This window comes from Equus przewalskii, chromosome 7 (assembly GCF_037783145.1).
Source record: "Equus przewalskii isolate Varuska chromosome 7, EquPr2, whole genome shotgun sequence".
Lineage (NCBI taxonomy): Eukaryota > Metazoa > Chordata > Mammalia > Perissodactyla > Equidae > Equus > Equus przewalskii.
This window is the reverse complement of record NC_091837.1, coordinates 11,569,006-11,582,892: the sequence shown is the minus strand read 5'-3', so window position 1 is coordinate 11,582,892 and position 13,887 is coordinate 11,569,006. Positions and strand designations below refer to the sequence as shown.

Here is a 13,887-nt window from a genome sequence, read left to right as displayed (position 1 = left end):
ACGAATGTGAGTTATAGAAACCGCGAAAACAGCAAGGCGTCTTCTTATTGTCTTGGTTCAGGCTGCCTGACAAGTCTTTTTAAAAAATGTCAACTGGGTAACATCTAGAATCATTTTAGGCTTTAAGAAACAATGGCAAGTGGAAAATGCCAGGGCAATCACTAAAAGGATAGAAATCGTGAATAACTTCCAAACTGGGACAGAGAAAAATTGAAAACGAGAAAGAAGTCTTGATCGATTATGAGTATTTAACTCTTGTTCGTTTAAAGACACACAGAGTTCAGACGCCGTGGAGCAAGGGGAAGATATCTGCAATATGTAGGACCGAAGGACTAGTGTGGATGACATATGAGGAACTCCCACATCAATAAAAAGTCAGCTAAGCCAATGGAAAAGTGGGCTGAAGGCAAAAGACGATTCACAGAAAAGGAAATGTCAGGGGCCCAGAAACATGAAAAAATGCACAACGTTATTAGTAAGCAGGGAACTGCAAATTGCTAATTTCCATTGCAGAAAGACAGAAATTTTAAATGAAAACTCTGATCGTTTGCAAGTGCTGGTGAAAATGTGGAGTGGCTTGTACTCTCTTTGCTGGGAGCTGTGCACATTGCCACCGCCCTTTTGAAAACCATTTGGTATTTTCTAGAAAGTGTGAACATCATGCATATGCTACAACCTGTGGTTTCCACTCCTAGTTGTGTGTGTCTTCTCAGAGAGACTTTTACACAAGTATGACGGGGGGTGTGTACACCGATGTTCATCATAGCGTTCTTGGTAATAACACACAGAAATGTGCCCCTCGCGGTAGAATGGATAAATGCAGCATTTTCCTACTGAGTACCGCACAGCGTGCCAACTTATAAACCACGAGGACGTGCACCAACGTCAAACTGTTACACTGAGTGAGAGAAGAGCAAATCAGAGAATAATACATATACTATGATTCCATTTATATTCGAAGTTTAAAATAGACAAACTAAGTAGTATTTTATCACAGGATACCTATATATATGATAAACCTGAAAGAAAAGAGAATGATTAATGGAAAATTCAGAATAATGACTGATTAAAGAAAATTCAGAATATTGATCACATCTCGGGGAGAGCAAAGGGTTTGAAGGCGTTTGTACTATATGGTATTTCTTGTAGCCCACATGTAATTCTGGGCGTGTATTCCTGTACATGTGTGTAAGACATTTGACATTTTTTCCTGGACAAGAAGTCAAATGGGGCTGGCCCCGTGGCCGAGTGTTTAAGTTTGCGCGCTCCGCTGCAGCGGCCCAGGGTTTCACTGGTTCGGATCCTGGGTGCGGATATGGCACCGCTCATCAGGCCACGCTGGGGCAGCGTCCCACATGCCGCAACTAGAAGGACCTGCAACTAAGATATACAACTATGTACAGGGGGGATTTGGGGAGATAAAAGCAGAAGAAAAAAAAAAAGAAGTCGAATGTACCATCTTGAGAGCATTTTTAGTAGGTTATTTTAAGACACTTTAACTAGTCTTGGGCCTGGAAGAACGTTGACGTGGAAAGACATTCACAGTATATTAAGCGGAATAGGTCCCTTTTGGAAGACCATGCGTGTTCCCTTTTGGAAGATGCGTCTCTGCCTTGAAGAAAGTCTAGAAGGCGAAGTTATTGGTAACAGGGTTGCCTGGGGTTAATGAGGTGGATTCTCTGGGTGATCATGACGGGTTTCTTTAGCTTGTCCGCGATGAATTTGTGTTACTTGTGTATTCTATTTCTGCTTTTCCCCCCAGGAGTCTGGTCCATGTGGTCCCACGTGGATTGGACCAGCGGGCGCCCTTAGTATCTGACTTTGGCTGGGCTCAGATAAAGGGAGCCGCTGCAGGAGCCCAGAGGGCAGGGGAGAAAGAAGTTGGGGTAATATTTCCAGCCTCCCTCCATCCACGTTACCTTGGGTCAGCTGCGGTCAGCCAGCCCTCCGGGTAGCCGTCCTGGCACACGACGCCTCCTGCATCTGGCCAGAGCTGGGAGCCACCAGCCTCTGCGGTCTACACTGTCCTTGTTGGTTTTCCTAACCTCTGTCCATGATTGTAGACAGTCTCTTTAATAAACTCTGCTGGCATGAACCGACGTGAGAATATCTTTTCTGCTGTGACTCCCAGACTAATACCCACATCCTTCCTCCCCCATGCTGCCCCCGATTGCCTGGCGGAGACTTTATGATGGTACTGGTGGAGTGTGACAGGAGCCCACGGCCCTCCCCGTCCTCGGGAGCCTGGGGTGGGAACTGTGCGGGAGACAGTTTGTCAACCTCAGCACATTTGGGGCCAGGTAATGTTTAGTTGGGGAGGAGGGGCTGTCCTGTGCCTTGTTGAGTAGCATCCCCGGCCTCGACCCGCTGGATGCCAGCGCATCCCCCCACCCCAGTCCTGACGACCCAAAATGGCTCCAGACGTTGCCAGATGTCCTTAGGGGGCAAAACCACCCCCAGCTGAGAAGCCCTGGGGAGAGGATGGGAGAGTCTCAGTGTGTTGGGGATGGTGGCGTGGCAGGGACTCCACAAAGGTGAAAGGCTGTTGCTGGCATTAGAGGTCAAGGCTCTGACTCCTGGGAGTCTGCGTAGACCATGAGGTCTGCCATGTGGTTGCTGCGGCCAAATGCCTTGTTGTGCCAGGAAACGAGCTTGACCAAGTGATGTTGAGGGTAATGCCAGCCTCCAAGGTTGGGGAGCAGGGCTTACTGTCAAAATCGCAGGAGGGGACCTGGCCCTCCGCGCGGCCCAGGGCTGCCTCTGACACCTGCTCCACCCGCTTCTCAATGTCAGTATATTTGGCAGATTTTTCCAGACAGCAGATCAGATCCGTGAGACACCGTGGGGATGAGGACGTGAAATGCGGCGCCAGTGAGCTTCCCGCTCAACTCAGAGTCACCTTTGCCCACAGCCTTGGTCAGTGGATGCGGGGGTGAGGATAGGGCTCTGCATCCACCCGCAGATCTCTGGGCGGCAGCGATGCTGCAGACCATGGTCCAGAGTCGTGGTCATGGATGCCCTGGGCCAGGGAGTCTGTAGTGGATACTGTCACGTGCTGTCTAGATCCTCCTGCATTGAAGGACTCCTTGACTCAGCTGCTAGGGGCGCAGTCCTCAGCCGCCAGCCCCTTCAGGGGTGCCTCAGCCACAGATAGCTGCCTCACCTGATGTCATGCCCCACCCAGGGTGCCCACATCCAATGACTGGTCGACACAGGGGTACGAAGCCCTGGCCATCTTGTCTTCAGCCTGGCTCCAGAGGTCACAGTGGGTTGGCCCAGGCTGTCTTCGGGTCTTCATCAGAACTACACATTTTCCTCTGCCTAATCCTGATTCCTTCTCCATCCTTCCACAGTGGCAAGGGCGCTCCTTAATAAACATCTGTTCATTAAATTCTATCTCAGAGTCTGTTTCCCGGAGAACCCAATGTGCACCTGTTGGTCCCGGGTGTGGCTGGAGGAAGCAGGCACTAAGATGGGAGGTGGCAGCTGGACCACGCCTTGCCTGGCTGGCCGTGGTCATAGGTGGAAATAGGTGGAACACACATAGCCGCTGGTGTGCAGAAGGGGGCCCAGCATTCAAAGCTCCAACAGGTGAATTGGGAGGGTAAACCAGGGGAAAGAAATGCACTGGCTGGTGTGCCCCATCAAGCATTTGAGAAAATGGGAGAAATAATGGACAATGGAATTGGGTGGCTATTGCTAAGCTCAAAGGATGCTTTGGAAAAAGATAATAAAAATCAGAGAGAAATTAATTGCTCATTGAAAACTAAGTGTGAAAGCCAGTAGTATATAAGGAGGGCCCAGCTGTAGTGGGAGGGAGGGGAAACTGAGGACGGGACCCAGGACTTAACAGTCAGACCAGACGAGCTCCAAGGATGGTTAAACTCCCAACCGAGGCAGGTCTGCTTTGCCAAGACGCACTCCGCTTGGGAAAGAATGAGACCTTGTCACATGGGCTGGGGACATCCAAGCCGATGCCCGTGAAAACCTTGGATCTCCAGATTCCTCTGGACTCTCCGAGGCTGCAGAAGGTTCTGCTCCTTCCTAGGGAGAAATGGCAGCCCCCCTGCTTGAGGATGAGGAGGTGGTCACGTGGGCCCCGTCAGGACCTGCTCCTCCACCCCTCCTTGCCACTAGGCCTGTGGCTAGGGTGAAATTACGTCATAGGCCAGCTGGGGACGTGCTGGGGCTGATAAGGGAAGAAAGGAATTAGACCCCGATGGCGCTGCAGGACCCAGCCAGCACCGACGCGCAGGAGCTGAGACACATGGGATGGGATGCTGAGCACGTTTGAGCAAGGGGAGCAGCAGGTAAGGCTGCATAAAGGAGAGTCTGTGCATTCGGGGTCACTCTTGTGGGCTACAGGACTTCACACCCGGGCAAGGGCACCAGGAGGTGGTGCAAACTCACCACCAGCCTGACTCCTGCAAGCGTGGGAAGGCCCGTGCTGGGGAGGCTGGGATGCTGGAGTTCCCGTGGCGGACAGTGAAAGAGGGATGAAAGGACTCAGAGAGGTGGGTGGGCTTGAGGGGGTATACTAAGTCAGGCCAGAAAACCCCCCAGGGCCAGGTGGACACCTCAAGTCCAGCAGGGGAGAGGGCACCAGCACCATGAGGAAGCTCAGTGTTGGCTCTCCTCTGCAGGCAGTGCCGATGTTAGGAAAAGCTAGTATAGATCTACATTCAGTCATTTAGTCATTCAACAAACATCCACTGAGTACCTACCATGGGCCATGCAGACTGGAGCAGTCAGTGGGACCGGGCTTCCCATTTTACAGAGAGGCTCCCCGGGGCCCAGTGAGGGGAGGCCACTTCCCCGAGGTCGGGATTGGGCCTGGCCCCAAAGCCCATGCCCTGCCCCCACACCCAGAGCTCAGCACAGACACCACCTTGGACCTGGGTCAGAGGGCAGGCCCTGGGGGGTTTCCTCTGGGGGGATCTCTCCCCTCCACGCCCCAGACTAGAGTCTCTGTTCGCTCATTGCCTCGTGCACCAGTGATTCCGTGAGCCCCACTCAGAGCCCGGCCCTGCGCTGGGATGAGCAGGGGACCACAGGCTAGGGGGCACGGACAGAGAGACAGACAGACATCTGGAGAAAGCATGATGCGGGACCAGGTCCTCAGACACCTGCTCCAGCCCAGTTTCCATATATTCACTTCTTCATTCCATAAGCATTTATGGAGCACCTGCTGTGTACTGCCACTTAAAGAGACACAGGCACAGAGAGACAGCTCCCCTTCATCCCACGGGGACCGTGACACACAACACAGGCCCCCCCAGTAGTGGAAGGATTCTCATGATTGTCGCACACACAGACATGCACGGGACTTTCCTCCAGTTTATCAGCACACGCACATGCACATGCATGCACGCTCACACAGACACGCATGTGCACATGGCTCTCCCATAGCAGTGGGGATGATAGGAGCCCAAACCCCAGAGGCCGGGTGACGGCACTTGACCATCCGAAGGCGGGTGAGCACTCCTCCTAGTGTGTGCGAGGTGGGGGACACCCAGGGCTCCTGCTGGCGGGACAGACGGAGATGACCAATAGAATGTAGCATCTCACGGGTCCTGCTCAGAAAGGAAATTAAGGATGATCAGGCGGCTGGAGTCAATTGCCCCAATAAAATGTCACAACCACTCTGCCATTTCGTGGACCCAGAACTCACTGAGGAAAAGGCCAGGTCTCCAGGGAGAAGGGCCACAACCCCAGGGCAGGTGTGCGCAGTCATGATTCCCTCAGTTTTTGCCCAAAAGGACCTATAGCCCCTTGGACCATCCGTGCTAACTGGACGGGAAGCACCAGAAGGGACCCGTTCTCTGGGGGCCTTGCTCCGAGTGCCTCCACTTTCTCGTCCTTTCCTCCCACCTGGGGAACGAAGCCCGGAGACTGGGAGATAAATGCTCACCAGGGGACAAAATGTTATTTACAAAGGCCACCCTAAATCGTAGCCGGGTCAGAGCCATACTTGATTGTCCTGGGGGATGAAAATGCACCCCCACAGGTACCAGGGGAATAAAGCAGACCAGCCAGGTGCCCTCGGCTTCTGTAAGGTCAACCTAACCATCACTGCAGGTGGCGGCTTACGGAGACCCCAGCCCGGGCCCGGAGGGTCATTTCTGCATGCCCACCCACCAGTTAAGACCCACAGTCACGAAAAGATGTGAAGGACAGAAAAGCCCCAGGAGACGAGTCTCAGCAGGTGGGTTCACGTTTCAACAGCAGAGGATGGAGCACCACATGGAGAAGGCAGCCTGTGGGACCTGTCCTCTTCAACCTGGCGGGGAGCGGCCTGAGATGTGCCACGCCACCCTCGGAGGGGGACCCACTGGGACCCTCCCCGATGTTGTGTTGATTGTGTAGACTGCCACGTCCAAAGCGGGCTTCGCTTAGTCTTTTGATGAACTTCCAGTTGGATGCTAATTGTCAGGACCCAGAAGGACATAAGTACTCTGGGAACATGTTACTCTACCCGCCACGGGGACAGAAGAGTAACAACAGGTGTTAATAGTCGAAACGCTTCTTAAGAGAAGCAGCATGTCCTGTTCAAACGACCCTGAGCTTCAGAATCAGAAAGACCTGGATTTCAGTCCCGACTGTACTCCTCGCCAGCAGTGTGGACCTGCATGGTCCAGTCCATCTTTTGAAGCCTCTGCTTTTCTCCTTTCCGTCAGTGAATGAAGCGGTCTATAGAGCATCCTGTTTGGTGTGGTGTTTAAGACTGTGCCCGCTGGGGCCAGCACTGCCTGAGTTCGAATCCTGCCTCTCCATTGTTTTGGGCAAGTTGGTTAACCATTCTGTGCCTCAGTTTCCCCATCTATCAAATGGGAGTGGGGATAGACCCTACCTCATTGGGCCGTCGGGAATAGTAAGCGAGTCCCTTTAAATCCTCAGTTGCGGGTCTGGCGTGTGATCACTGCCACGTATTCCTTGGGCCGTTTTCATGCATCGGTTCTTTCCTAGCAGGAACCAGCATTGGTTCAAATCATTTCTTCCCAGCGTCCAGCTGGAGTGCAGACCCGGGCTCACCTCGCCCGGGTCCTGCGGCCTCTGGTTGTCCGCACAGTGCAGAGGCCGGAGTGCGGGGATGCGGCCCGCTGGGACGAGGATGACGGGTGAGAATGTGCTTGCGTAGGGAGCTGTCCCCTCCCCTGGGCCGCGCCACCAAATATGTCCATGCTCTCTGATGCCTGGTCACCGGCCGCCCCGGGCTGCCGTCTCCTGGCCAGACCTGGGGCTCACCGGCTAATTTTAGAAATGACTTGTCGACTCAGCTGCTGCGATCACATTGGCGCAGAGGGAGGGAGGGTGGGGGGAGGACGAGGAGGAGCAGGCAGCGAAGGGATGTGTGTGAGGGTGCGGGGAGGCGAGCGCTGACATTTCTCCTCCGCCCCTGCTGGCCGGCTTGGTGGGGTCTCGGCCCTGCGACCCAGGGAGCCCTCTTGGGCGGGAGTGTTTCCTGAGACGGGTGGCCCCGCGTGGAACAGGTACTGTCGGGCTGGGTTTGATGATGGGCACCTCGCGAGCTGTTGGGCCTGATTTTCCAGCATGTGCTTTTGGGGGCTTCAGGGGCCAGGCCTCCAGTCTTTGTGTCTATTTTAGGTCTTTCTGGCCTAAAATATTTAGAGCCTGTAAGATTTAGAGCCTACGAGACCTTTCTCTTCTCTGGCTGCCTCTGTCGCTCGTTCAGAAAACGAGAGTATTTCGTGGAAGGGTTTTAAAACAAAGCACAAGGGCGAGCGGACACTTTGAAAGATCGCCCTTGTCAGGACCCAGCTGTTTGCTAATCATTTAAAAAACTATGTCCAGAGGCCTGAGACGCCTCCGCTGTGGGATCTCAACCGGCAGACGTCAGGGTCCCTATTTTTCCTCAAAGACCAGCGATTTCTGCTTAACTGGTTGTCAGTTTACGGTCAGGGAGCCAATCTCTTCCCTTTCACATTTCCAACCATGCTGAGTACAAGCCTTCATGGTAAAGTATTTGCGTATTTTTATTCCAGCTTAGCATGTGTGGGCGGCCGGGGAGGAGAGACGGTGGCTCCTGGACCAAAGTTTGAATTTCACGCGGCACTGGCTTGATGCTGCGTCCCAGAGGGGGCCTTTTCTCTGGTGCCCTTTCCAGGCTTCTCTTTGAATGGAGCAGTTCCACAGGCCTCAGGGACAGTGGGGATGGTGGGGACACCAAGGAGGCTGTGCTTAAACGTGGAGCCCCCTCCCTGGAGTCACCACGACCCCCCCCGCCCCGCCAGCCGTGGGCCTGGGGCTGCTGCCTCCGTGCGGCTCTCGGGGAGAGGCGGCTGGGAGGGAAAAGCCAGGTGGGTTCCAAGCCGCCCAGGCTGGCCTTGACCCGGCGGGGGCCTGGGCTTCCGTCCCACAGGGCCCGGAAAGCTGGCCTGCTGCTTTCACTTTGTGGCCAGCCAAGGAGATGCCGGGCCGCTCACCGCGCCAGCTCCGGAGGCTGAGGGTCCCCCACGGGCTTCCGTGTCAGGCAGGACGGTGGTGCCTCGGGGGCTGTGTTTGCTACCGAACAGACTTGTATTCTGTATCTGGATAAAGAGTCCAGGGTGGGTTAGGGGAGAGCCCGTGTGGTTTAGGTGATGGGTAAGTTCTAGAAAATAATAGAGAGAGAGGGGAGGGGGAAGGAGGTTGAGGAGAGTCTCCTGAGGTTTGAGGGGCTGTGTATCGCCAAGGCACACAGGCCTGGTCACCTTGAGTGGCCTAGTCTGGGCTCTGCTGACTCTGTGACCTCAGACAAGTCCCTGCCCCAATCTGAGCTGCGGTTTCCCCTTCCGAAACCTGAGGGGGTTGGGTGACGCCATCCCGGAGGCGGCTCCCAGGGTTGACTGTCCCGGGCAGGGCTCCTCCCAGTGCGGGGTGTCCACCACCTGCCTCAGCCTCACCTGGGGGCCTTTCAGGACGCAGATTCCCAGGCTCGTCTTGGAACCACCCTCCCGTCTTGGGAGGGGGCCCAGACGCCCGTGGATTTAAGAGCTCTCAGGGGGTTCTGGTGCCCACGGAAGGCGGGAGCCGCCCGTCCTCTGCTGTGAGCCAAGAAAACACAGGGGGCAGCTGCTCAGGACCCGCTGTGTCAAACGGGGAAACACGCACGCTGCTTTGGGAGGGCTGATGTCTGCAAAATTTCCTAAGGCCCCTGCTCACCCAGATCAGGCGTTTCTGATGGCATTTTGAGATGAGAACAGAGGCCCGAGAGCCCGAGAGACCCTCCTGGTTCTGCTGCGTCTCCACGAGGCCATGACAAGACGGCCCTTCAGCGGGGCCTGGTTTACCTGGTCCCTAAAAGCAACTGTCTGAGTGGTCTGGTTCGAGCAGGTGGTTAGTTGCTGCCGCATATGGCATAGCCTTAATTTTTTTAATGAATAAACTTTATTTTTTAGAGGACTCAGGTTTACAGCAAAACTGACTGAGCAGAAAGTATGGAGAGTTCCCATACAGCCCCTGCCCCCAACCACGCACAGCCTCCCGCACTGGCAACATCCCCGCCAGAGTGGGACATTTGTTACAATGGATGAACCTATGGTGACACGTCGTTATTGCCCAAAGTCCACAGTCGACATTAGGGTTCACTCAGTGATGTACATTCTGTGGGTTTGGACAAATGGACAACAACACAGATCTGCCATCACAGCATCACACAGAGTAGTTTCACTGCCCTAAACATCCTCTCTGCTCCTCCTGTCCTGGCAACCACTGATCTTTTTACTGGCTGCATAGTTTTCCCTTTTCCAGAATGTCATAGAATTGGAATCATACAGTCTGTAGCCTTTTCAGATTGGTTTCTTCCACTTAGGAATGTGCATTTAAGGTTCCTCCTTGTCTTTTCATGGTACCCTTAACGTTTAACCTACGTGACATTGAATTATTTGAAAAATGGAGAAGGCGAGTTTGAGACAAGTGGAGGGTCCCCGGGTACTGACGAATTCAACCCCACGTGTTCACAGATAGGGCAACTGAGGCACAGAGAAGGGAAGCAACTGCTCAAGGACACACAGCTCTGCAGGGAGAGTGTTGGACTTAGAATAGCCCCTGCCTTCAAGGCTGGCATTCAGGGAGCAGCCTGGGGCTCCCCATGGTAGGAATAAAAACCCAAGTTTCCCTATTACTCTCAGCCCAAAATCTTCTTTGAAATCTCAAAGGAAGGGGTTCAATCTGAGCTTTAATTTCAGTTGCAAGTAATGAAAATGCACTTTATTACACAAACAAGGTCCTTGAGATGAGAACTAATGGGGGCATCTCATAACCATCAAGGCAGATTCTTACACACACACACACCCCCCATTCTGTCTCAAGGATCCAGAGCCACCATCAGCCTCTTCTGAATCACCTCTCCCGCCCCCGCAGGACTCTCTCCGCTCCGTCATTTTCCTCTTCCACTCCGCTTGTCACTGTGCCTCTCGCTGACCCTCAATTCCTTTGAAGAACCAAAATTCCTGACCACAAAGGAAAGACGCTGGAGGATTGGCAGCGTGGGTTTACCAAATACGCGGCCAGTGCTCTCACTCAGGGAAGGAGGAATTTCAAGGGCCAGGGTCCCAGGGGAATTTATCCCTGCCCATAAAGGACCGAGGGCACGTTCAGCTGTTTCTCTGGTACCAGCTGGGGTTAGAGTTTCCATTTCTCGGAGGGCAACTGGCTTAGCTGTTGAGCTGAGGGACAGACGGTCGCTCAATGCGGTTAAATGTCTCATTCACGCTGAATTTTCCTGTGAGCTTGGGCGTGAGTTATTGGCCCCATTTTTCAGATCAGGAAGTGGGATTTAGAGGTTTAAGTGATTCAAGGTCATCGGTGAAATGAAACTGGGACGCGGTGCCTTTCTCCCGGAGGCGTGTATGTTTCATCTAGTTTAATAAACAACATGAGCTAAGATAATGAATTCTGCAACACTGTTTCTTACAGGAACAGAGAACAAAGCCCCTTCACACTCACTGCCCTGTTCAATCCACTGATAATCAAGGGAGTGTGTGTGTGATGCGGTCCCAGCTTCATTGAGGAGGAAACTGAGAATCAGAGAGGTTTAATGACTTGCCTGGGGCCACAGAGCTCCTTAAGAGGGTGAAGAGTCTAAGAGTTACTTCTCTTCTTGTTCTGTCAACAGAGGGTTGGCTTATTTTTCAGTTCTATGTCACATCTGTTTACTGTTCAGAGCAAGATTAGTTTGCTTCTTTTTTTTTCCCCTTAATGCTCCCCTCCACTTGATGTGATTTTTCCAGACCAGGGTTTCTCAGTTTCCCCACTGTGGACATTTGAGGTTGGATAATTCTTTGCGATGGGGCTGTCCTGTGCATTGTAGGATGCTTAGCAGCATCCCTGGCCTCTACTCACTAGATGCTAGAGGCACCCCTCTCTCTGAGGATGTCTTCCAACATTGCCACATGTCCATGGGGGACACAATCGCCACCTACTAGAACCACTGATTCAGTCCAGTTCCGTCCAACAGAACCTTCTGTGATGACAGAAGTGCTCTGCGTCTGTGCTGCCCAATATGGTAGCTGCTGGCCACGTGTGACCACTTGAAATGCGGCTAGGGCGACTGAGAAGCTGAAGTTTTCATTTCATTTAATTTTCATTCATTTAAATTTAACTAGTCGCATGTGGCTAGTGGCTACTGCGTTAGTACAGCTCCAGGTAGCAAAACAGCAGGGGTAGAAAGATAACCCTTTGATGGACCGCTCAAACCCTAAACGCAGTCAGGGGAGCCTCCCAGTAGAAGTCCGACCAGCCTCTTGCTTCACCGTGGCAGGGGGAACAGCAGACTGGAAATGGCAAGTAGTCGGCACAGGCAGCACCCCTAACCATTCCTGTGTCCACGGCAGACATTGCTAGTCAATCACCATACACCTTCCTGCTAGTCCAGGGGCAGCTCAGATTCCTTCTCGGTACAACACTCCAGGCAGCTCCCAACTACAGATCAGTCGATGCTGGCATGCGAGAGAGAAATTACCGCCCATCCAGGACTGGGCCACAAGGCTCATCGATGAGGTCCTGCATCTCATCAGGCTGTGAGGTGGCTGGCAAGGGGCGTGTGGTCAACTTAGGCCAGTGGCACAACCACAGAGATGGAGAGGAGAGAGGCAATGTGCTGGAGGAGCCAAGATTTTTATCTCTAATCATTTCTCCAAGAAACACTCGTAGCACCTTCTAGGGATGGAGGCAGGGGTAGGGGTGGGGGAGGGGAGCTGCTGGCTCGTCAGCCACCAATGAGCAAGGCATTCGGAGATTTCACTTGACCTGGGTGCCATAGTGTGATTTATAAGCAGAAATATGTATTTGGTCATTCAGATGATCAAAATATACTTCTCGTATATATTTGGTCTTTGTCCACAGTTCCTGACTCACAGCTCCCAAAACCCGAGTGATAAAGCTGATGTTACGTGAATGAGGTGACTTTTGGAAAGCGCCTAAGGAGGGCGTCTGGTGGCTGGGGGGCGCCAACCATGTGATTAGAGGGTTAGAACTTTCAGACCCACCCAGACCTCCGGGGAGGGGGGAGGGGCTGGAGACTGAGTTCAATCACCAATGGCCAACGACTTAATTAATGATGCCAAAGTACTGGGGCCTCCATCAAACCCAAAAGGACGGGGTTCCGAGAGCTTCCGGGTTGTGAACACGTGGAGACGTGGGGACAGTGGCACTCTCGGAGGGAGTCAGAGAGAACACGGCAGAGCCCTTCCCCACGCCTTGCCCTGTGCATCTCTTCCGTCTGGCTGCATCATATCCTTTTCTAACAAACTGGTGATCTAGGAATTCAATGTTTCTCTGAGTTCTGTGAGCTGTCCTAGCAAATTCATGAAACCCAAAGAGGGGCTTGTGGGAGCCTCTGGTTTATAGCCGGTCCGTCAGAGCACAGGTGGCAACCCAGACTCGCGATTGCGTCTGAAGTGGAGGCCGCCTGGTGGGACCGAGTCCTTTGCCTGTGGAATCTGATGCTGTCTCCGGGCAGATCGTGTCGGAACCGAGTTGACTGTGTCAAATTCTCCACACCCTGCTGGTGTCTGAGAAATGCGTGATGTTATGTGGGAAGCCTCAGGCCCCTCCACCCCCGCCCCATGACGTTGGAATTGAGTCCATGAACCTAAAAGACTAGAACTCGACCCGAGTCCACAGGGGACAGGGCTGCTGGGAAGGGACGTCGTCATAAAGTGAGTGATGGCTGCCGGGTGGACTCACACGACCCCAGGGAGTAGACAAGAGAGGCGGGGCCCCCATTTGGCAGCTGGGGAAGTTGCAGACTCGATGTTGAACACCAGGCAGACAGGGGTCCGAGCTGAGGTGCGAGACCTCCGGGGTTGATGTCAGCCCCCTGAAGGGCGGGACGGCCTCTGTGTTCAGCCTGGCCACCCTCTTTCGGAGTGAAGGGTCCACTTCTGCTGCAGAGAGCAGTCTGAAAAACTCCCGGGAGACAGTGGCTGGCATTCTGAAGGATCTGGGAGCTACGAGAAACTTCCCACCTGAGAAAGGGTTGAAGGCACCAGGTGAGAAAATTGGGGGCGGACCCAACAGGTGGCACATGGAAACCCTTGTCTGCCGCTCCAGAGAGCAGACCTGGGGCCAGCACGTGGCTGTCCTGGTGAGGCAGCTCTCTGGGTAGGAGAAAAAAGCGGTCGACCCCAGGCCCTGGGAGATGAGGACCCTGGTTCAGCTGCTGTCAGGGGCAGTGGACCCTCAGCTGAGTCCCTTCTAGAACAGTCACTCCCTGGTCTACAGATGCCAGGAAGGGGAAGGTGGCTTTAACTACTTCTGAGGGCCCTGCAGCTCAGGGTCCAAAGAAGAAAAGCAATTAGATCAGACCCCGAATGTCTTACTGAGTAGTGAGCTCCCCATCACTGGACGTGACCAAGAGTGACTCATTGATTCTTGAGGCTGGGC

At 53.6% G+C, this 13,887-nt stretch overlaps 2 protein-coding genes and 1 long non-coding RNA gene across 5 annotated transcripts in view; 2 read left to right on the top strand and 1 right to left on the bottom strand.

Annotated features, from left to right (window-relative positions):
* The window catches only part of GRK3 (G protein-coupled receptor kinase 3), a 128,273-nt gene extending 126,178 nt beyond the window's left edge, over nt 1–2,095 (top strand). For both annotated transcript variants that reach the window (XM_070626963.1, XM_070626966.1), the window contains one exon: nt 1,763–2,095. In XM_070626963.1, the coding sequence (XP_070483064.1) occupies nt 1,763–1,819 (57 nt within the window). In that variant the 3' untranslated portion in view covers nt 1,820–2,095. The remainder of the gene's footprint in view (nt 1–1,762) is intronic.
* A 2,994-nt stretch (nt 2,096–5,089) lies between these two features.
* LOC139084432 (uncharacterized) lies at nt 5,090–7,097 on the bottom strand. Its single transcript, XR_011541786.1, has 2 exons — nt 6,851–7,097; nt 5,090–5,573 (listed from the first exon to the last, which is right to left on the bottom strand). It is a non-coding gene; the product is annotated as an uncharacterized lncRNA (long non-coding RNA).
* A 260-nt stretch (nt 7,098–7,357) lies between these two features.
* Nucleotides 7,358–13,887, top strand: part of MYO18B (myosin XVIIIB) — a 250,417-nt gene continuing 243,887 nt past the window's right edge. For both annotated transcript variants that reach the window (XR_011541781.1, XM_070626960.1), the window contains exon 1: nt 7,358–7,490. The gene's annotated coding sequence lies outside the window, so the exon portion shown is untranslated. The remainder of the gene's footprint in view (nt 7,491–13,887) is intronic.